The sequence below is a fragment of the Phyllopteryx taeniolatus genome, chromosome 9, assembly GCF_024500385.1.
Source record: "Phyllopteryx taeniolatus isolate TA_2022b chromosome 9, UOR_Ptae_1.2, whole genome shotgun sequence".
NCBI lineage: Eukaryota > Metazoa > Chordata > Actinopteri > Syngnathiformes > Syngnathidae > Phyllopteryx > Phyllopteryx taeniolatus.
In genome coordinates this window covers 662,710-686,436 of record NC_084510.1, presented here as the reverse complement: position 1 = coordinate 686,436, position 23,727 = coordinate 662,710, and the positions used below count along the sequence as shown (strand labels likewise).

The 23,727-nt window shown below is 42.9% G+C and overlaps 1 protein-coding gene across 4 annotated transcripts; it reads right to left on the bottom strand.

Moving 5' to 3' along the window:
* Window positions 1-64: 64 nt before the first annotated feature.
* Window positions 65-21,802, bottom strand: slc2a10 (solute carrier family 2 member 10). Of its 4 annotated transcripts, XR_009790198.1 has the most exons (8): window positions 21,308-21,797; window positions 19,067-19,141; window positions 11,761-13,017; window positions 11,427-11,456; window positions 8,666-9,757; window positions 7,206-7,786; window positions 4,224-4,346; window positions 911-923 (listed from the first exon to the last, which is right to left on the bottom strand). XR_009790198.1 is itself a non-coding variant. In XM_061785458.1 (6 exons), the coding sequence occupies exons 2-6, from the start codon at window positions 19,068-19,070 to the stop codon at window positions 613-615; spliced, it is 1,611 nt and encodes a 536-aa protein (XP_061641442.1). In that variant the 5' UTR covers window positions 19,071-19,141; window positions 21,308-21,780; the 3' UTR covers window positions 65-612. The 4 variants fall into 4 exon arrangements, 3 of the variants coding, with proteins under 3 accessions (XP_061641442.1, XP_061641445.1, XP_061641444.1); XM_061785458.1 differs by lacking the exons at window positions 7,206-7,786; window positions 8,666-9,757; window positions 11,427-11,456 and adding an exon at window positions 65-703 and having other exon boundaries at window positions 788-923; window positions 21,308-21,780; XM_061785461.1 differs by lacking the exons at window positions 7,206-7,786; window positions 8,666-9,757; window positions 11,427-11,456 and adding an exon at window positions 65-703 and having other exon boundaries at window positions 788-923; window positions 12,640-13,017; window positions 21,308-21,769.
* Between the last annotated feature and the right edge of the window lie 1,925 nt (window positions 21,803-23,727).

Here is a 23,727-nt window from a genome sequence, read left to right as displayed (position 1 = left end):
GTCTTGGAAATTATTCATGTCAAGTGTGCATTGCTCACAGTTACACTTTTGCGAAAAAGACAAATCCAGGTGGAATCTCTTTATAATGGAAACAATACAATACACATCTAAACATTTGGTGGATTTTGTTTACCAGTTTGCTCACCGAGTTAATCTTTTGAAGTTTTCACATAAAATGACCTTATAATTGTAAATTGTCTTTGAAAAGGTCATCTGCAGACAGATATAATTTATCAATCACGTGAGGGTGTATAAAATATTGTTTGCTGCTGATTTATATTTTGAAACGCTCTTTTGTAACAAATCCTAATAATAACACTGGTCGGGAGCCTACTTCATCTTTGCACTGGCACAGATGGCACACTGAGAGCATGGGAGTGGGATCAAAAAGACATGACAAATACATTGCTAATCCATGAAGACCTGACACAACTGGTTTCTTGCTACATTTGTAACATGGCAAAATACTTATGAAGACGTATAAAATGAAAGAAAGAAAAAAATGCCTTATAAATATGGAGAAGGGAGAAATAATGCAACAATAGCAAAATAAAATGCACACGTGTGTGTTTATCATTAAAACCAGTTGATCGGTGATGTTTGTCCAAACATTCAATTGCTTAATTGACTGACAACTCTTTGGTATTCTGAAGAGAAATTCCGTCCTCGGATGAAGTCGCAGCACTCCACACGGTGGTGAAACCTAGAAAAAGCGCGTGGCAACACACCAGTCAGTGTCTCAGTATGGCATCTGATTGGACAATGTGTATGACATTGAAGAAAGTACCTGTTTAACCGCAGCTCCTTGTCGATCTCCTGCAGTGTCTTGCCTTTGGTCTCTGGTAGCATGAAGTAGAAGAAAACTGCAGCCACCATTGAGGTGATCCCATACATAAGAAAAGTCCCAGACAGACCGATAGCATCTGGCGATACAGACAAACAAGCTCGTGTTTGCCAACTTTCATTGAGCCAATCCACGTTTGACATCTGTTTTACAAAACTCTCACAGCACACCAGCCATCCATTTTCTGTATCGTTTATCCCCACTTGGATCACAGGTCAGCTGGAGCCTATCCCACCTAACTTTTGGGGAGAGGCGGGGTACACCCCCAGCTGGTCGCTAGCCAGTTGGAGAGCACCGTTGTGTTCAAAATAACAGTCCAACATGACAAACCACATCAATAACTGTTTTTGGGAGAAACGACAGGGCATAACTTGCCAGTCAAAGAAAACCAACCGATTAAACGTTTGCGATACACAGACTAAGGAGCATGCATAATTGAATTATTTATTGAAAGGTCCATGTTCCAAACAATAGCTGTGTGGAGTTCGGGTTAGTGATGTCATTCATTTTGTGAAAAAAAAACAGGTGTCAATCAGGTGGTCGTTATTTAGGCCGGATGAATCCAGCACGTTATTAATGCATTTCTCTCTCAAAAGAATGAGACGTGTCGTTATTGTTCACGAGAACGGTGTACTTTGAATGAAACGCTGAGGAGTAGAAAGAAATCGTGCAAAGAAGTGCAGAAAATGATAAGAGCACTCGGCTAAAATAATTTCCAATGCTTTAAATGAACGCAAAACCAGAGAGACGTGGTAAACTCCCATTAGAAGGGATCGCAGAACAGCCTGAATGGCAAAGCCTCGGCTCATGATCAGCCCCAGGGTGATCAAAGACATTCTGAAGTTACCTGTGACAATCGGAAGACACCTGTGTGAAGCTATTCTATCAGCAAGAAGCCCCCATAAAGTTTCAAAATAAAAGCGGTTCCAATTTGCCGTAGTACACATCGACTAGCCTATGGAGAAATGGAGAACCGTTTTGTGGGCCGATGAACGTAACGTATCAGGTTCTATTTTTGTAGACGGCAGATCTGCCTGCGGAGGACCACAAAAGCTGGTGTATCTTCATTTTTTGTGCAAGCGTAAAGGGGTGTGTCCTTTGACACGTGCCCAGTGAATATGACAATTTGGTGGCAAAAACTTGGTCTAAACTTACACTTGCTGATACCACATCTAACTTTAGGCGCTGCTGGTCTAACACGATTGTAGTGAATTTGATCGGCACACAGTCAGACAGATTCTGAGCTCTGCAGACATGTGGTGGATGTCAGTTATATTGTAGTCATAAATAATGTGAACAGTGGGCATCAAACACTGAATCATGGTCAAAATCAATTCATTGAGCACATTATTATTATCATCATATTTAAATCGTCGTGACGTTAATTTCAGTCGACAGCAGAGGGCGATATTGGCCAAGATGGCCACCTCCTGGAATATGTGAAAATTGATTAATTTATCGGTTTAATTTTTATTCCACAAATGCAATATTAATCTGAATCCCATGTTTCGCCTAGTGGGGGTACATACAACATATTCTTGCCCAAAAAATATTTTCCCTTCTTTCCACTTTAAGCAGAAAAGAAGGGAAAATATATTGTTCTGTTTGAATGGCAACAGATACACAGGTTAATTATTCTGCTATTTTCTGCCATTGAATGGAAAAGTATTTCATTGTTCTCCTTTTCAATACAATTAAAGACTTTTAGTTCTTGTAGTTCCGGAAACTACAGTCCATTTTCCATCTATATTCAACCCCAATTCCAATGAAGTTGGGACTTTGTGTTAAACATAAATAAAAACAGAATACAATGATTTGCAAATCATGTTCAACCTATATTTAATTGAATACACTACAAAGACAAGATATTTAGTGTTCAAACTGATCAACTTGATTGTTTTTAGCAAATAATCATTAATTTTATGGCTGCAACAGGTTCTAAAAAAGCTGGGACAGGTTCATGTTTACCACTGTGTTATATCACCTTTTCTTTGAACAACATTCAATAAACGTTTGGGAACTGAGGACACTAATTGTTGAAGCTTTGTAGGTGGAATTCTTTCCCATTCTTGCTTGATGGACAGCTTCAGCTGTTCAACAGTCCGGGGTCTCCGTTGTCGTCTTTTACGCTTCATAATGCGCCACACATTTTCAATGGGAGACAGGTCTGGACTGCAGGCAGGCCAGTCTAGTACCCGCACTCTTTTACTACAAAGCCATGCTATTGTAACACATGCAGAATGTGATTTGGCATTTTCTTGCTGAAATAAGCAGGGGCGTCCATGAAAAAGATGTTAATTGGATGGCAGCATTATTTCTCCAAAACCTGTAAGTACCTTTCAGCATTAATGGTGCCTTCACAGATGTGTAAGTTACCCATGCCATTGGCACTAACACAGCCCCATACCATCACAGATGCTGGCTTTTGAACTTTAACAGTCCGGATGGTTCTTTTCCTCTTTGGCCCGGAGGACACGACGGCCACAATTTCCAAAAACAATTTGAAATGTGGACTCGTCGGACCACAGAACACTTTTCCACTTTTCATCAGTCCATCTTAGATGAGCTCGGGCCCAGAGAAGCCGGCGGTGTTTCTGGGTGTTGTTGATAAATGGCTTTTGCTTTGCATAGTAGAGTTTTAAGTTGCACTTACGGATGTAGCGCCGAACTGTATTTACTGACATTGGTTTTCTAAAGTGTTCCTGAGCCCATGTGGTGATATCCTTTCCACATTGATGTCGGTTTTTGATGCAGCGCCGCCTGAGGGATCGAAGGTCACGGGCATTCAGTGTTGGTTTTCGGCCTTGCCGCTTACATGCAGTGATTTCTCCAGATTCTCTGAACCTTTTGACGATATTATGGCCCATCGATGATGAAATCCCTAAATTCCTTGCAATTATACATTGAGGAACATTGTCCTTAAACTGTTCGACTATTTTCTCACGCACTTGTTCACAAAGAGGTGAACCTCGCCCCATCTTTGCTTATGAATGACTGAGCAATTCAGGGAAGCAATCATGGCACCCACCTGTTCCCAATTAGCCTGTTCACCTGCGGGATGTTCCAAACAGGTGCTTGATGAGCATTGCTCAACTTTCGCAGTCTTTTTTGCCACCTGTCCCAACTATTTTGGAAAGTGTTGCCGCTATAAAATTCGAAGTTAATGATGAGTTGCTAAAAACAATCAAGCTTATCAGTTTGAACATGAAATAGCTAGTCTTTGTCATGTATTCAATTAAATATGGGTCGAACATGATTTGCAAATGATTGTATTTTGTTTTGATTTGTGTTTAACACAACGTCCCAACTTCATTAGAATTGTGGTTGTAGATAAAGATACATTACTTGTAGTAAATCAATAATGAATATGAGAGCTCACTGAAAACATCCAGGAAAGTGAAGGTAACCAAGAGGTGGGCACTCCAGTTGAAGCAGCTGGTGAATGCGAATGCTCTTCCTCTCACAGCAGCGGGAAATATTTCAGTGAGGAGGAGCCAGGTCACTGCAGCAAACAAACAAGAGCTTCTGTTTCTATGCTTACGAGATACAGTTAGGTCCAGAAATATTTAGACAATAAAAAAGTGTTATTACGTTGATATTTTGTTCCTTAAGGTGGAGACGTTTAAGATGTTTCATAAAAATATGGCATTTACTATTTAGGAAATATAGCCATTTTAAGCAGAATACCTCTATTTATAGGGGCTCCAAAGTATTTGGACAATTATTCGAAATTTTTTTGAAAGCTCTTTGAGTCAATGATTGCCTGAATTCTGGAGCCCACGAAATGTTAACACTAAATTCTAAATGTCCTCTTTGGCTCTACCAGACCTAAAGTGCACCTCCCTTTAGTTGCTGCTTGTTGGTGGGTCCTACTGCCTTTGCTTTTGTCTTCATTTAGGGCTGTGCATGCAATACTGTGACTTGCTAATATTGACTAATGACTGATTAGACCACGGTTTGCGGTTTGCGGTTGGGGGTGATTTTTGTTTTACTAAATCAGAGGACGATGACGTCAGACAAGATCATCACAGGATAAGAGAAAACAATTGAACATTGTCCATGTTGAGTGAAGATAATGCAGTGTGACCTATACATGTATAAAGGAGAAGTATTCTTTGAACAACCGCTGTGTAAGCTGTTTTTGCTGTGTGGTTGCTTCTTGCAAGAATATTAGTAACTGTATCAAAATCGCCAAAATATTATTTAAGTATTTCAACCTATAACATAAGCGGAGATACAGCGATCTCCCTCCATCACTGGGGTTAGGTTCCACCCTAGGCATGGGTATTTTATAACATTTATGGCACTTACACTTTTTTAAGGTATTTAAACACACTTTTAGAACAATACAAACACATCGAAAGAGAGCAAGAGCAACGGATAACAGTATCAAAACATAGAGTAACAACTGTAATAACCATGTACTGTGCATAAAATCACTGCAATTCCTAAATGATAAATGCCATATTTTGGGAAACTGATGAAAGTCTGCAGTTTTTGTTTTCAAATTCATTGTGGTGGAGTATAAAACCAAAACCCTAAAAACTCAAGTCACTGCAAAAATACTTATATAGCAAACAATAAATGAATGCTACATTATTCATTGTATACCGACAGTATTTTCAGGCTGAAAAAAACACCGTATTCATGTTGACAGTAAGCATGCACAGTAGTAGTGCCTTGAGATACGAATGGCCTGACTTTCGAGTTTTGGGAGACACGGAGCTCTCGTTGGGAAGGTTGGTTTTGTTTTTTGTTTTGTTTTGTTTTTTTTCTTTGATTTGCAAGCAAAGGTTTGAGATACGAGCGTTGCATGGTGACATTGAACTCCACTCAGCTCACTTCAGTTTGTAGCAGTTTGGCATAGTGAACAAATCTTTGAAAAGTAGCGGGCCTCAAGTTGTTTAATGCCGCGCCCAGTTAAAAGTTTACTGTCAAACTAAACAAAGCAAAAATATTACACGTTGTGTATTTAAAACAACCACATAACTTTGCCTCCAAGTGAGCTAGCATAATGCCAACACATAAAGGGAACCGCCATAGATCAGAATCAGAATCATCTTTATTTTGCCAAGTATGTCAAAAACACAAAAGGAATTTGTCTCGATGGAAGTATTTGACTGACAGCTGGAGGCGGGATTTCAGAGTGCACAGCGACACCCCACAGCATATATGTCAAACTCAGGCCCAGGGGCCAAATTTGGCCCACGGTGTAATTATATTTGGCCCGCAAGACCATATCAAATGTGTATTAGAGCTGCGCCACTAATATTACAAATCCCACAATGCTTTGCTAGTGTGTTGGCCCATCAGTCTCGACCGGCGAGCGCCCCTTCCCTTTCTGTTGCAGTCGTTAGCAACTATGCTACCGGTCTCCTCGAGCAAATGTACACTTCCCCTTCGCAAAAATGGCCAAACGAAAGATGATAAACGGTTCACTTCCAAGACAGGTGGGAGGCAGATTGTCTGTTGGATAAAGTAAAAGACAGACCTGTTTGTCGTGTGCGGAGCAACGCCACTATAACCAGGAAAATAACAATATTATATAATAATATTTTTTTGAATGCCCTTTATCAACTCCTACGTAGGGACTGTTAACAGTTTGAAGTTTGGATTTTTATTGAAGGACATTCTTATTTTTTTGGGTTGTTTTTTCTTGTTAGCCTTTGAAAAAAGATTAACATAAAAAAGCATGGTAGTTGGAGATAAATAAATAGAAGATTTCAATTTATTTTATCCATTTAAATACAGAACAACCAACAAATAACACTGATGTTTTTTATTGCAAATTTGATTTCTCATGTTTCGAACTAGAAACCAGCTGATTAAAGAAATTAACATTGCAAAGAGGAACTATGCAGCAAAGTTGGAAAAACAGTTTAGCGCTAACGACTCTAAATCAGTCTGGCATGCATTCCAATCGCTGACCAATTACAAGCGACGATCCCCCCAAGCTGGGAACAATAGCACACTAGCCAACGACGTGAATACCCCCTACTGCAGATTAGAAAAGGACACTATCACACCCCTCACCCACCCGGCCGCACCCCCGACCACAATCACACATCTGACTTCTACGTTAACCATCCATGAACATCTTCAAACAACAAATGATTAACAAAGCGGCAGGCCCGGACCATGTGTCCCCATCCTGCCTCAAAGTCTGTAGCCCCCTGCAGTTTGCCTAACGCGCAAACAGGTCTGCGGATGACGCAGTCAACATGGGACTGCACTTCATCATAGAACACCTCGACAGTGCAGGGACCTTACGCGAGGATCCTGTTCGTGGACTTCAGCTCAGCGTTCAACACCATCATCCCTGAACTCCTTTCATCCTAACTTCTCCAGCTCAGCGTCTCACCTGCCATCTGCCAGTGGATTTAGAGCTTCCTGACGGGCAGGACACAGCAGGTGAGCCTGGGGGAGGCCACCTCATCCACACGCAGCATCAGCACTGGGGCGCCCCAAGGTTGTGTCCTCTCTCCGCTGCTCTTCTCTCTCTACACGAACGACTGCACCACAGCGCACCCGGCTGTCAAACTCCTGAAGTTTGCAGATGACACCACTGTCATCAGCCTCATCATGGACGGTGACGAGTCTGCATTTCGACAGGAAGCGGAACGGCTGGAGCTGTGGTGCGTTGTCCAGCTGCCTTGTGTCAACTGTCGAGACCTTCAAGTTCCTGGGAATTACAATCTCTCAGGACCTGAAGTGGGCGACCAACATCAACTCCGTCCTCAACGTCTGGTTTGGTGCTGCTACAAAAAAGGACAAACTCCGACTGCAACGGACAATCAAAACTGCTGAAAGGATTGTCGGTACGCCCCTACTCACCCTTGAGGACTTGCACGCTGCCAGAACTAAGACAAGAGCGTGCAAAATCCTCTCGGACCCTCCAGATCCCGGTCACTGGCTCTTCCAGCTCCTTCCCTCAGGTAGGCGCTACCGATCAATGCAAACTAGAACTAGCAGACATTCCAACAGCTTCTTCCCTCTTGCGATCAACTTCTTAAACACCTAACCTACAATTCCATTACAACATGCTGGCAATTGTTTGACTTGAGTTCGTTGTCACATTTCTGTCGGGCCAATTATATATTACTCGTCTTTATGTCTCCAAAGTGTTCTCTGTCAATTGACTGTCTGTTGTCGTACTTGAGCGGCTCCAACTACCGGAGACAAATTCCTTGTGTTTTTTGGACATACTTGGCAAATAAAGATGATTCTGATTCTGATAATATTAAAGTTTGCTTATTCCAGATTCAGTGTTTAAGCACAATTTAAGTTTGTTGTGATATGATAAACTTTAACGCTACATTTCTGCAGAGAAGGGAAACATGCACATCACAGTGATTTTTCATTAAATATTGAGTTTGGTCCGTGACCTTAATTTTTTATTTTGGCCCACCGTGAATTTGAATTTGAGACCCCTGCCCCACAGCATCTTGAAGCTCAGCGAATGTCTCAAGTCTTGACCATTTTGAAGCCAAATTTTACATACTTTGCAATTTTTCTTATTCATTCATTCATTGTCTGGCTTGTTATCATCTTTACTGTGGTGTGTCAAATTTACACATTTTTGGCCTATTTTGTGGCACTTTATTCAAAATGCACATCTATTTAATTAAGTTATTGCAATACCATTTTTCTTAATGCAGCCCTATGGCCCTATGTCCCCCCATAGGGCTGCATTAAGAAAAAGCCAGTGCAAACTGTAGGCCTGTCCCAAGCCCGGATAAACGCAGAGTGTTGTGTCAGGAAGACCATCCGGCTTAAAACTTTGCCAAACAAATATGCGCTCTCATCCAAAGAATTCCATACCGGATCGGTCCTGGTCCAGCTAAACAACGTCCGCCACCGGCGCCGTCAACCTGCAGGGCGCCGGTGGAAATTCAGCTGCTGTGTGTCGAACTCAAAGAAGAAGAAGAGGAGGAAAGCAGGTTCTTCGGCAGAAAGAGAAGAGGAAAGCACATAGCCTAGAACTGAATGTAGGGACTCCAAATGTTGGGACTATGACAGGAAAATCTCAGGAGTTGGTTGACATGATGATTAGGAGAAAGGTTGATATATTGTGTGGCCAGGAGACCAGGTGGAAAGGCAGTAAGGCTAGAAGTCTAGGGGCAGGGTTGAAATTATTTTACCATGGTGTAGATGGGAAGAGAAATGGAGTCGGGGGTTATTTTAAAAGAAGAGTTGGCTAAGAATGTCTTGGAGGTGAAAAGAGTATCAGATCGAGTGATGAGGCAGAAACTTTAAATTGAGAGTGTTTGGGGGAAAATGTGATTAGCGACGAAGCCCCACAGGTAGGATGTGACCTAGAGGTGAAAGAGAAATTCTGGAATGAGCTAGACGAAGTAGTTCAGACAGAGAGAGACTCGTGATTGGTGCAGATTGTAATGGACATGTTGGTGAATGGACATGTTGGTGAAGGAAATAGGGGTGATGAAGAAGTGATGGGTAAGTACGGCATCCAGGAAAGGAACTTGGAGGGACAGATGGTGGTAGACTTTGCAAAAAGGATGCAAATGGCTGTAGTGAACACTTTTTTCCGGAAGAGGCAGGAACATAGGTTGACCTACAAGAGCGGATGTAGAAGCACGCAGGTGGATTACATCTTGTACAGACGATGTAATCTGAAGGAGGTTACCGACTGTAAGGTTGTGGTAGGGGAGGGTGTGGCCAGACAGCATAGGATGGTGGTGTGTAAGATGACTTTGGTGGTGGGGAGGAAGATTAGGAAGATAAAGGCAGAGCAGAGAACCATGTGGTGGAAGCTGAGACAGGACGAGTGTTGTGCAGCTTTTCGGGAAGAGGTGAGACAGGCTCTCGGTGGACGGGAGGAGCTTCCAGAAGACTGGACCACTGCAGCCAAGGTGATCAGAGAGGCAGGCAGGTGAGTACTTGATGTATCTTCTGGCAGAAAAGGAGAGAAGGAGACTTGGTGGTGTAACCTCACAGTACAGGAAATCATACAAGGAAAGAGGTTAGCTAAGAAGAAGAAGTGGGACACTGAGAAGACCGAGGAGAGGCGAAAGGAATACATTGAGATGCGACATAGGGCAGAGGTAGAGGTGGCAAAGGCCAAACAAGAGGCATATGATGACATGTATGGCAGGTTGGACACTAAAGAAGGAGAAAAGGATGGAAAGAATACATTGAGGAGTTATGAATGAGGAAAATGAGAGAGAAGGGAGAGTAGAAGAGGCAAGTGTGGTGGACCAGGAAGTGGCAATGATTAGTAAGGGGGAAGTTAGAAAGGCATTAAAGAGGATGAAAAATGGAAAGGCAGTCGGTCCTGATGACATTCCTGTGGAGGTAAGGAAGCATCTAGGAGAGGTGGCTGTGGAGTTTTTGACCAGCTTGTTCAACAGAATTCTAGCGCGTGAGAAGATGCCTGAGGAATGGAGGAAAAGTGTGCTGGTGCCCATTTTTAAGAACGAGGGTGATGTGCAGAGCTGTGGGAACTATAGAGGAATAAAGTTGATGAGCCCCACAATAAGTTATGGGAAAGCGTAGTGGAGGCTAGACTCAGGAGTATTAGCAACAGTATGGTTTAATGCCTAGAAAGAGTACCACAGATGCATTTGCCTTGAGGATGTTGATGGAAAAGTACAGAGAAGGTTAGAAGGAGAAGGAGGTTGTGTCTTTGTAGATCTAGAGAAAGCGTATGACAGAGTACCCAGAGAGGAACTGTGGTACTGCATGCGGAAGTCTGGAGTGGCAGAGAAGTATGTTAGAATAATTCAGGAAATGTATGAGGGCTGTGTGCTGTAGGTGTGACTGCATCAGGGATCAGCCGTGAGCCCCTTCCTGTTTGCAGTGGTGATGGATAAGCTGACAGATGAGGTTAGACTGGAATCCCCGTGGACCATGATGTTTGCAAATGACATTGTGATCTGCAGTGAAAGCAGGGAGCAGGTGGAGGAACAGTTAGAAAGATGGAGGCGTGCACTGGAAAGCAGAGGAATGAAGATTAGGCAAAGTAAAACAGAATATATGTGCATGAATGAAAGGGGTGGTGGGGGAAGAGTGAGGCTACAGGGAGAAGAGATAGCAAGGGTAGAGGACTTTAAATACTTGGGGTCAACCATCCAGAGCAATGGCGAGTGTGATCAGGAAGTGAAGCAGGTTGGAACGGGTGGAGGAAGGTGTCAGGTGTGTTATGTGACAGAAGAGTCTCTGCTAGGATGAAGGGCAAAGTTTATAAAACAGTGGTGAGGCCAGCCATGATGTACGGATTAGAGACAGTGGCACTGAAAAGACAACAGGAAGCAGAGCTGGAGGTGGCGGAAATGAAGATGTTGAGGTTCGCTCTAGGAGTGACCAGGTTGGATAAAATTAGAAATGAGCTCATCAGAGGGACAGCCGAGGTTCCATGTTTTGGAGACAAAGTTAGAGAGAGCAGACTTGGATGGTTTGGACACGTCCAGAGGAGAGATAGTGAGTATGTTGGTGGAAGGATGATGAGGATGGAGCTGCCAGGCAAGAGAGCTAGAGGAAGACCAAAGAGAAGGTTGGATGTCGTGAGGGAAGACATGATGGCAGTTGATGTTCGAGAGGAGGATGCAGGAGATAGGCTTACATGGAAAAGGACGACGCGGTGTGGCGACCCCTAAAGGGACAAGCCCAAAGGAAAGAAGAAGAAGAAGATTACAATACCATTCTTCAATATTATAGAGTTATTTTCCTTATTCAAAACATTACAAATATTGTTGTTTCTTTGAGGGGAGGCTGAAACAGATTAATTCCAATGTGGAAAGATGGTTTGAGATGAGTGTTTTGAATTACACATTGGTCACAGAATAAATACAAAGAACAAAAACAAACTTGTATCTCAAGGCACCACTGGTATATAAATTTTAAGGCAGAGAGGAGGTTTCCACTATTGTGAATATAGTCAGGGTGAATATACAAACTTGGTCCAAATCCAATGGAGTATGCAGTGACAACTGCCATCATGCACATTAGAATGATCCAGCTGAAAACTTTGTCACGAATGCTGGGAGAAGATTCAATGGCAGGTTTCAGAGGTTTTTCTGTTTGGTTTCGAACAACTAGTGCACCAGCAGCTTGAAGTTTGTGGTCCTCATCAAAAGGTGTGTTCAGAGGTGTGTCATTTCCAACTGTTAAATGAAGTTGACTCGTTTTGTTGCCAATTGAGTCCTCTGAGCTACAAGGCCCCATCGAATCCTTTAGTGAATTTCCACTGAGAAGTCCGATGCATATCAGACAAAAACCCATGAGACAGCATCCACTGATGAGCAAAGGCCTCCTTCCCACTTTGTCAGAATACACCATGGAGGTGAGAGTGGCAATCACTTTGACTGTTCCAATACCAACCGATGCTAGCACTGCAGAGTTGTCGCTCTGAAACCCTGCACTGTGAAATATGGTGGAGGCATAAAAGAGAACATTTGGCTGGCCTGTCAACTGCTGGAAAAGCACCAGTCCTAGCCCGATGATGGTGCGGGTCCTCATGTTGTCTTTACGCTGGAAAAGGTACATGACATCATACTGCACCACCTCGCCTTCCTTGCTGCTGTTAGACCGAGCTTCGTCTTGGGTTTCAATGGCAGTCATAAGAGCTGTTTCAGGATGAATGTCTGTACATTGCACCTCAGTGTTCGACGGGAGGAACCATATAGAGACAAGTTGAATCAAGTTTGGTACTACAGCTAAGCCAAACATCCACTTCCAGCCCATTTGTAAGTCAAACAAAATGTAGTTCATGGTGTAAGCTATAAGGATGCCCACAGTGATCCCAGCTTCGTACAGTGTTACCAAAAAGCCCCTACGTTCAGGAGTTACCATCTCCGACACAAAGATGCAGCAGGACATGGAGGATTGGCACATGGCGAAGCCCACTGTGAACCTGCCAAACAATAGGGTTTGGTAGGAGCTGATAAGCAAGATGAGACTTCCAGTCGTCATTAGGAGATTACTGAGCAGGATGGACTTTCTGCAGCCGTAACGGTCGATCAGGGCTCCTCCCACCAGAGAGGCTAGCAAGGCTCCGATCAACAGGGAGCTGACCAGCGCCTCCTGCTGGATGCAGCTGAGTCCGAACTCAACCTTGAGCTGCAGCAGACCACCAGAGATGATGCCCAGTTCGTAACCAAAAACCAGACCTCCCAGTGAGGACACAGCACTAGCCAGCAGGAGGGTAGAGAAACCTAAGATGATGGAGAGATTCAGAAAGAAGGTCAACATTTTCAAAGACACTTTTTTTTAAATAATAAATCCATTTACATACAAGTTAGCAATTAAGATGGTTAGTTCATGAATGTTTAAAAAGTCCTTTATGAGATGTGTGAATTGATAAAATGGCTGTGATACACTCAAAGATTAGAACAGGGTCCAAAGACTTATACTGTTGTTACACCGAATGATGCAGTCTACATGAGACAGTCTGCATTCTGAAAACTTCACCTCTTCATTAAAATATCATGTCAGTTACTTATTTTCTAAGGATTTTGATTAACATTTCAGAAAGATAATAGTTCTGTATACAGTAATTTATTTGGACTGTATTTCCCTAAAGTACAACAATAAAAAATACGACAAACACCAATTCCAATTAAGTTGGGACGTTGTGGAAAATGTATATAACAACAGAACACAATGATTAGCAAATCCTTTTCAACCTATGTTCAATTGAATAAACTGCAAAGACAAGCTATTTAATGTTCAAACTGGTGGATGTAATTTTTTTTTTTTTTTTTTTTGCAAATATTCTCTCATTTTGAATTCTTCAGACTCTGATTCAGGTGAGAAAAGCCTTTGTACAGAGCAGAATCCACCATCTGTCTGCCCTGGGCCGCATGTATCTGATTAGCCTTGCCACTTCTGTTCCATGTGAGAGGCTGTTCTCACTTGCACTTGCATAGTTACAAAAAAAGAGAGCTGCCTTGACCTCTGGTAATGTGACCAAGCTAGATTGTCTTAGCAACTGGATGAAAGAGAAAGAGAGGAAGTAGGCATGGAGGTATTGTGAGGCTTTTTTTCCTCCTAAAATGTTCAAAAATGTTATGGCTGTCATGAACTGCTCTGCAGTACCTGTATTGGAGCCTGGAGGGCGGGTTTGCACCCTCTCTCTCTCACTCTTCTCTCTGTTTCAGTTCCTTCCTCAAGCCGCGCACCTGTCTCCAATCAACCCTCGTCACCACCTACATTTAAGCCTGCCTGTCCCCAGAAATCCTCGCCAAAGTATTGCATCTTATTCCAGCGGTACCACAGCCCACTTAGCTCACGTAAGCCTTGAGTCCCTTTTTGACTCCTGTGTCTCTCCTAGTTCCCCCCGTGTTCCCCATTCCTGCCGCCAAGTCAGCCACCTGTCCACACCCCTGCCTGCCAATACACCCAGGACCACCTCCATGACCTTCCGAAATAAACTGTTCATCACCATCTATCGGCCTCCGCCTGCTCTTGGGTCAGGCTCCTCTCCATACGTGACAATGGCCTTATATACAAAATAATGTTTGCTAAGGTGTTTTGAATGACCATTTAAATTGCTTGTTGTTTACCAGAAAAAGAAAGATGTGCACCTCTGTTGAATTTTTTTAAAACCACTTAAAGGAAATACAGTTCAGAAAAATCTGTCCTAAAATGGCACTTTAACTTGAAAAATATCCTGAAATGGAAAATTAAGTTTACGAGTACTGAATTGTGACCAGGGAATATTTTGTTTTCCTTTATTTGTTTATCTACTGTTTTGGAGTTAAATACAATTAAAAGCATTTTTCCAGAGTGAAGAGAATTCACGTCTGTGTCTATTCTTTGATTCAGTTGTGCACTAAAATACTACTATTAAAAAAACGAATGCTTTTTGGGACAAATATTGTTGTATGATTAATCAAGGTTAATTAATTACACCTCTAATTAATTTGATTTTTTTTTTTTTTAAATCGAGCCCCACCACTGTTTTATCTTGATGTTTTTGTCGTTATTAGGTAATTATTGATTCTGAACTGCTCCAGGTGTATGTGGCACAGTTGTGTGTTGTAACACTATATTGCATTTTTGTATAGTATTGATAGTTTGTATAATTGCAACATGATAGTGGAGGTAGAGCATGACAAGGTGGATTAAGTTAACTCGGTCCTCTCTGAAGGCCCAGGTACCAAACATCTGCCACTGCTTCATACAGTGGTTGTTATTTTTGTTGGAGGTACCGAACCCCTTAAGTTTCAAACGCACATTAACCGAACTCTTCATAACTGGAAAACATGATTTTTTTTTTCTTCCATTCCAAAATGAATCATTCATCAGTTGCACACAAAATCAATGTGTTCAAAGAACAAAACATGAATTCGCATATAAAACACAATATTTACTCAATGATTTTTTTTTACTGGACGTTGCCTTAAAGAGACCAGTTTAGAAATGCACAGCTGCACCTTGACAAGTGCCACTCTCATGTCTTATTTATTTATTCATTCAACCTTTATTTGTCCAGCAAAACCAATTTAGTACAGAGTTTAATTTGCAATGCTGACCTGGCAGCAGACAGTCGCGTAAAACCAAAACAACACAAATGTGTAATAGTGCATGTGTAAAAAAGGTAACAGACTTAAAAGAGTGCACAGATAACGATGTGGCATTGAAGGCACCCATGTAGTAACACTCCTTGTGAACTGCTAAAAGGTGAAAAATTAAATATATATTTATGTATCTATTGATGTCCATTGTGTTGCTTTTGCTGGCCTTGCGACGCTGCAGTTCTCGCAGCGTGATTTAGGAATACACTAGGCTGGCTGCAATGCTGATGTTCAAACCTATGAAGTTGGTCCAGGAGAAGATGTAGTCTACAACGAATACCATTCCAATGTACGTCACCAGGACATTCTTGATGTAGCCCACGATGGTGGTGGTCACTACAGAGTTGTACTATGTATACAACAGGATGGAGTACGTGAGGACAAACAACATAATGCAGGACATGAAGAACTATACGAGGAAGAACACATCTGACCAGCCGTTGTAGTCCCTGGCCCTCTGCATGTCTCCGGTCGCGTGAGCCAGCAGCAGAGTGGGTAGAATCATAAAGAATACATGACAAAACAGTAATCCATATTTGCCAAGCTCTTTGGCGTCCAGATTCTGCTTGACATAAGCTTTGACAGAGCCGCGGTGAGCACGTCGTTGAGGAGGATGAAGACGTAGCCTTGCCGTGTCTGCGCTCACAGCAATGAATGTTGTCATTGTATCATTGTAAATACAGTCAGCTGGTCTGACCTAGAAGAATTTCTTCTTTGGCACGAATCCCTCGGCCAACATTCGGAACAAGATGGAGACTGTCCTGAGCACCGTAAAATATTCGGCAAATTGAGCCTTTTGACTCCGTACAGACCAGTTATTTGAACATACAGGATGGGTAGAGGAAATGTCTTGCGAGCTAATTTCTGGTCCAAGTCTGAAAAAGTGATCAGCCTCGCACCCTTGCCCACCCACAGGACAACCACCGTGGCCAAAATGTTCCCAATCCCGACGCATATAGACGAAAGGAACCTGTGATTGGTGAACATGGTCCCATTCATTCATCCTTCCTTCAATAATGTGAAATTGACCAGTACCATTTGCTGAAAGCAGCCCCACATTGTTATGTTCCAACCTCCGAACTTCACTGTTGGTATGGTGTTTTTTTGGGTGATATGCAGATCTATTTCTCGTCGAAACATGGTGTGCATTATGGCATCCAAACAGTTCTCTGTTGCTCTTATTCGACCAGACTATATTCTCCCTGTATTTAACTGGCTTGTCCACATGTTCATCAAACTTCAAACGAGCTTTGACATGCTTTTTTTTCAGCAATGGGGTCTTGCGTGGTGAGCGTGCATACAGGCCATGGCGGCGGAGTGCATTACACACTGTTTTCCTTGTGGCAACAGTACCTGCTAATTCCAGGTCAATTTGAAGCTCTCCGCAGAGTTCGACGGTGGACTCTTCTGATTATTCTTTGCACTCCTCTGTCAGAAATCTTGCGAGGAGCACCTAATCGAGACAAATTTATGGTGGTATGATTGGCTTTCCTGTTATGTATTATGGCCCCAACCCTGCTCACTGGAACATTCAGAAGCTTATATATGCGCCCGGAACCAATGCCATCGTTATGTTTTGCAACAATTAGTTTGCGATGGTCTTGAAACCGCTCTCTGCTCTTACTCATCATGAGATGTGTCTTGACTTAATGAGACAATGAGACCTTTTTAGGCCATCAATTAGGAGTGAACCAGCTGATATTCATTTGCACTGACAAGGGGCTGGATTGCTGTTAGATTATTGATAGATTTTAGGTGTTGTCTTGGCTTTCCATGCCTTCTTGCCCCTCCCTTTCTTCATGTGTTCAATACTTTTTCCCTGCGTCATTTCACATTTTTCCACACAACTTAACTTCTGAGCTTTTTTGTTCTACTTTCTTTCTAGGTATTACTTGGGTTGTTCCCAACAGCTGGTGAAATGTTCAGGTAAATAGCACCTTTGAAACTGTATTTCGTGAGAAAAATGGTTACGTGTTAAATACTTATTTCAGCCGCTGTATATAACAAACAGCCTGAGTAAAAAGGGCTGTCTTAGCAATAAGAGGTGTGTGTGTCTTGACCTCCGTTGAACCCCTAGGGTTTGATCAAATCCAGGTTAACTCATTCCCTGCCAATGCCGTTCAAAGACGTCATTCAGAATCAAGCTATTCCCTGCCAATGCCGTCTAAAGACGTCAATGGCGTTTTTTTTAACGGGGATGAGTGGGAGTCGGGAGCGAGAGAGGGGGGCGGTTTGTGCAGTTTATGTGTGATCGTAAAGCCTCTGGATAACTGCAATAAGTAATGGCACCCTGTAGAGGGCAACAATGCCTTGAGGTGAACGTGCCTCCCTCAGATTGAGGAAGGTAAAGAAGGAGGCAGGGTGGAAGAGACAAGGAGAAGAGCCAAGCATAATGGTGGAAAAGAGAGAAGACAAAATGAACAAAATCCAAAATCCAAAATGCCGGCTGATCGTCTGCCGACCAGGATTGGAGGAAATGTGATCTGCAATCATCAGATGAGGGAACTCCCTCTGGATTGCCTGGAAGCAGACGAGCTTCATCCCGAGCTTCCTCCACATGATACGGAGACGAAGGCAACTCGTTTGCTGTTCGCGTTAGTTCCATTTAGCGAGAAAACACGGTCCTTCAATCCTTTTTATATAAACATAATTTAGTCCCACTCGTTCACAGTACAATGTAATATCTGTTGCCAGTACTGATTTAAATTTTCCATTTCCAACACCCGCGAGTCGAACGTCTTTTTGGATTGCGATGAAGAAATGTAATGTGTTGTTGTTGTTTTTTTAACCCTTGCAAAAGACATCATTAATAAAAATTATTCTCTAGTAATCATATGTATTTTTTAAAAGTTAGTTTATGGATCCGGCATATGTTCGACTCCCATTCCAGTACACAGTGCAAACAAAAAAAGGTAATTGAAAGCTTTTTTTTCTCCACATCCCACTACAGCAATTTCAACAATGTATTTTTATATTTCTAAGCTGCACACGTTGTGCTTCAAGCAGAAGTACACACTGGTTTCATGGACAATGGCAACCACCGCCACCAAAGAATAAGATCCTGATGTGGGTAACACCTTGCTAGATTTTTTGCACAAGTTAATAAAAACCTGGACTATTGAGCAAACGGTAGAGGAGGAAGAACGTGCAGGTGTGGGAGCCCCATTCGTCCATGCATTTTTGTTTAATGTAAATTCTGTACATAGTTATACTTGTACATAAATTATTTTTCTGTCAAAAGTACTTTCTCTGTGTTGTTTTATGTTCAGATGATTGAGATTTTCACTCAAGAAAAACAAATATTGGTGTCAAAGTCGTCTGTCTGCTTTCACAAAAAGGCTGTTTTCTCAGTTTTGCTTGTTTGGAGGTTTGGCTGAAACTAGCCTATATTTGACTGCTGGTTACTAAAGAACGGTATAAGCTAAAGACGAGAGTCTGATCTTTCTTTTGGTGTTTACATAGTCATAGTACGCAATCTTGTGTGGGGCTTGAAAAATGAGCGAAATTGCTCCAAAATGCCTTTCAGTCTGGGGTTCCCTGCTCAGGAAACGGCCGGCAGTGACTGAGTTAAGAACCACTGGCTTAATACATCCAGTTATTATGAAATATCGTAGTTTTGCATTGATTTAATGGTACTGGAAATACATATAGAATCATCCTTAAAATATGAACTTTCATTGCTTACCCATGACTATCCCTTTATAAGAGCCGCTCAGCCATGTTAGTTAGGTCCTCCTGTTCAGGTCCAAGACGACATTCTCTGTGAAACAAATGCAATGCATCAATATAAGTTCCACTCTCAAAAAAATCTCCAGTGTTTGTTCTCCTGGACTGGTAGCCACAGCGAGACAGAATCCTGCTGAACATGAGACGGCAGCGCGTACAAGAGAGTGGGGCAGCCCTGTCACCATGACGATCCCTTGTTGATTGCTGTGATTTCATTACTGGCCCCACTTGAGATAAGCACAACAAAATGCAAGGCAGATCTGCATTTGCTTAGCTTGCTTGCAATAGAAACTACACAGACACATCCAATCTGTCCATTGTTGACATTACTTGATCGTGTGTATATATATATATATATATATATATATATATATATATAGATATAAATTTATATAAAGGAAAGACAAACATTTTAAGGAACTTATTCACAACTGGACACACTTTACTGAACTGTACTCTTTGTGTTATGTAATGTGCTAAGAGAGGCCTCACATTAGCAAAACCCATTTATACAACTGAAAAACAGAATTCAAAATGTCTTTTGCACTCAGTGGAACTGCCCACCCCCGCAGAATTTCAATGGCATTCCTCTCGGTTCATCATCCTCCATGAACAAAGGAGCAGTCTGCTAAATAACAAACACATGGACGACTAAAAGTTCATAAATGGGACGCTACACAATTTTTGGTCACTTTTGTTTAACAGTCAGGCATGTGCACACATAGGCCCTTGTGGTGTTCGAGCACTTTTGCACTGCGTGAGAAAAGTGCCATTTGCCTTTTTTCTTCATTCATCAATACTAAAAAAAATAAAAAATAAAAAAATGGATGTTGCCAATTACTATATCGACTTATCGTTCGGTAGTTTTTCCGGACTCAATAAATGTTCATTGCTGCAGTGAGCCGACAGAGTTGGACGGCGGAGTCATTAGCCGCTAGTGGGCTCATGAAACACCAGCGCATCGGTACACTCCTGTCGGTGTTGCCGCCGTTCAATTCGTGTTGATTATGTTTGCTATCCCACGTGCTAGCGAGTTAAGGAGCTCAACAGCTAGCTCCACTTCGGCGATGTCGTTTAAAATGTCAGCGCTTCGCTCTGAGTTGTTGTGTGCGTTGCTACCCAATTAACACACAAACGGGAAAGCTAACCGTTTATTATGTTTGCTCGCCCGCCAGCTAACGAGCTAAGGAACTAAACAGCTGGCCCCGCCGCGGCGAAGTCGTTTAAAACGTCAGCGCTTCTCTCCGAGTTGGCCTTTAGTTTTCATGATTTCAACGGCATAAAAAAAACAACGATATTATCGTTTATCGTGATAGTTTTGGGGAAAATATATTATCGTTAAAAAAAAAAAAAAACAATGATCGTGACAGGTCTATTATTCCCCCCAAAAGTGTTTTCATATCAGATGGGTATATATTTGAGTTCTTAGGAGAATCGCAGCCCTCGCCGATCCACACTGCACACAAGCCGCTGCCATTTAAATCATCAGGGGTGTGTTGACTTTTTATACTGTAGCTTCCCTTCACCTCCTTTGGAAGTATGTTTATTGACTGTGTAGATTGTGTTTACGGAAATAAATACATACTGTCATGGCTAAAAAAATATCGGCGCCCCTGGAGTGGATATATAATATTTGTAGACTCTACGACGATATATGTACACAGTTGTCGAAGAAAAGTCCTTCTGTCATCATTCTGGCATTGAGCGGAAAGAAATAATGTTGGTAATCCTCGTGGACCTAAAACAGTCAAAGTTTAATCTGCTTTTATGAAAAAAAAATTTTTTTTTTTTTTTTTTTTATGTCCAACATCTCAAGATTCAAATGAACTTTGCCGGTAGCCTTCCTTAAGCGAAGAGCATTGACGTGCGCATTATTGGGTTCGGCTTTTATTTTAAAGGTGGCTTCGGCGCTTATTACCGTAATGCCTCGTGTGCAGAAAGTTAAGGGGCGGCTGCCTTGGCCGCAGTCACACGCGCGCACGGAATGTGTGACTGAACTTGAAATACAAGTTATTCAAGCGGCGACCTGACTGGTTATTCTCCTCGCTGTAAATGGAAACCTAACGCAAACATTCTCATCAACATTGTAACACATAAACCGCCACCACACACACACACACACATACACACACACACACATATATATATATATATATATATATATACATGCACATTGCAGCAATATGTGCTCGTGACGTACCGTTGCGCGTACATGGCGGCAAGAGATTCCTCCTGGTGCTCCGGGAAGTTGACGCGACGTGGCAGTCAAGTTGCACTAAAAAGCCGTTTCGGGAAAACCCAAGATCCGTGACGTCACCCCGTCACAACACGTGGTCTGTGCTCCAAAAGTCTTGGATTGAGGTACTCGTCTGTCTTGTTTCCCCTCACAATGCGGCGAACGTGGACGTGCTTTGTCCTCACAGTGCCTTGCTGTACACACTCCGCTTCTTCAACTCCCGCGCCTTCATTTCAAATACTCGCTTCTCACTTGTATGTTTCATCATCCCGAATATGGTATCCTTTGCCATATCGTTAAGAAACCAGACCCATTTCACACTGAAGGGGGGGAACACAAACATTTGGAAGTTTGTTTAAAATAGCACCACCCAGTGGCGGCTGGTGGAGTTTTCTCCAGGGGGGCGCAATATAATCATCTTCTTCTTCTTTTCCTTCGGGCTTGTCCCTTTTGGAGTCGCCACAGGGCGTCATCCTTTTCCATGGAAGCCTATCTCCTGCATCCTCCTCTCGAACACCAACTGCCCTCATGTCTTCCCTCACGACATCCATCAACCTTCTCTTTGGTCTTCCCCAAGCTCTCTCCTGGAAGCTCCATCCTCATCATCCTTCTACCAATATACTCACTATTTCTCCTCTGGATGTGACCAAACCATCCAAGTCTGCTCTCTCTAACTGTCTCCAAAACATGGAACCTCGGCTGTCCCTCTGATGAGCTCATTTCTAATTTTATCCAACCTGGTCACTCCTAGAGCGAACCTCAACATCTTCATTTCCGCCACCTCCAGCTCTGCTTCCTGTTGTCTCTTCAGTGCCACCGTCTCTAATCCGTACATCATGGCTAGCATCACCACTGTCTTATAAACTTTGCCCTTAATCCTAGCAGTGACTCTTCTGTCACTTAACACACCTGATACCCTCCTCCACCCATTCCAACCTGCTTGGACTCGTTTCTTCACTTTCTGACCACACTCACCATTGCTCTGGCGTTTGACACCAAGTATTTAAAGTCCTCCACCCTAGCCATCTCTTCTCCCTGTAGCCTCACTCTTCTCCCACCACCCCTCTCATTCATGCACATATATTCTGTTTTACTTCGGCTAATCTTCATTCCTCTGCTTTCCAGTGCATGCCTCCATCTTTCTAATTGTTCCTCCACCTGCTCCCTGCTTTCACTGCAGATCACAATGTCATCTGCAAACGTCATGGTCCACGGGGATTCCAGTCTAACCTCATCTGTCAGCCTATCCATCACCACTGCAAACAGGAAGGGGCTTAGCGCTGATCCCTGATTCAGTACCACCTCCGCCTTAAACTCCTCTGTCACACCTACAGCACAACTCATCACTGTTCTGCTGACTTCGTACATGTCCTGTATTCTTCTAACATACTTCTCTGCCACTCCAGACCTCTGCATGCAGTACCACAGTTCCTCTCTGGGTACTCTGTCATAGGCTTTCTCTAGATCCACAAAGACACAATCTAGCTCCTTCTGACCTTCTCTGTACTTTTCCATCAACATCCTCAAGGCAAATAATGCATCTGTGGTACTCTTTCTAAGCATGAAACCATACTGTTGCTCGCAAATACTCACTTCTGTCCTGAGTCTAGCCTCCACTACTCTTTCCCATAACTTCATTGTGTGGCTCATCAACTTTATTCCTTTATAGTTCCCACAGCTCTGCACATCACCCTTGTTCTTAAAAATGGGCACTAGCACACTTTTCCTCCATTCCTCAGGCATCTTCTCACGCGCTAAAATTCTGTTGAACAAGCTGGTCAAAAACCGGCACGGTGGCCGACTGGTGAGAGCGTCAGCCTCACAGTTCTGAGGACCGTGGTTCAATCTCCCGGCCCCGCCTGTGTGGAGTTTGCATGTTCTCCCCGTGCCTGTTTGTATGTTCCCTGCGATTGGCTGGCAACCAGTTCAGGGTGTACCCCGCTTCCTGCCCGATGATAGCTGGGATAGGCTCCAGCACGCCTGCGACCCTAGTGAGGAGAAGCGGCTCAGAAAATGGATAGATGGATGGATGGAAGCTGGTCAAAAACTCAACAGCCACCGCTCCTAGATGCTTCCATACCTCCACAGGAATGTCATCAGGACTGCCTTTCCATTTTTCATCCTCTTTAATGCATTTCTAACTTCCCCCTTACTAATCATTGCCATTTCCTTGTCCACCACACTTGCCTCCTCGACTCTTCCTTCTCTCTCATTTTCCTCATTCATAACTCCTCAAAGTATTCTCTATCCTTAATCACCCTAACCTACTGCACATCCTTCCCATCTCTATCCCTCTGTCTGGCCAGCCTGTATTGATCCTTTTCTCCTTCTTTAGTGTCCAACCTGCCATACATGTCATCATATGCCTCTTGTTTGGCCTTTGC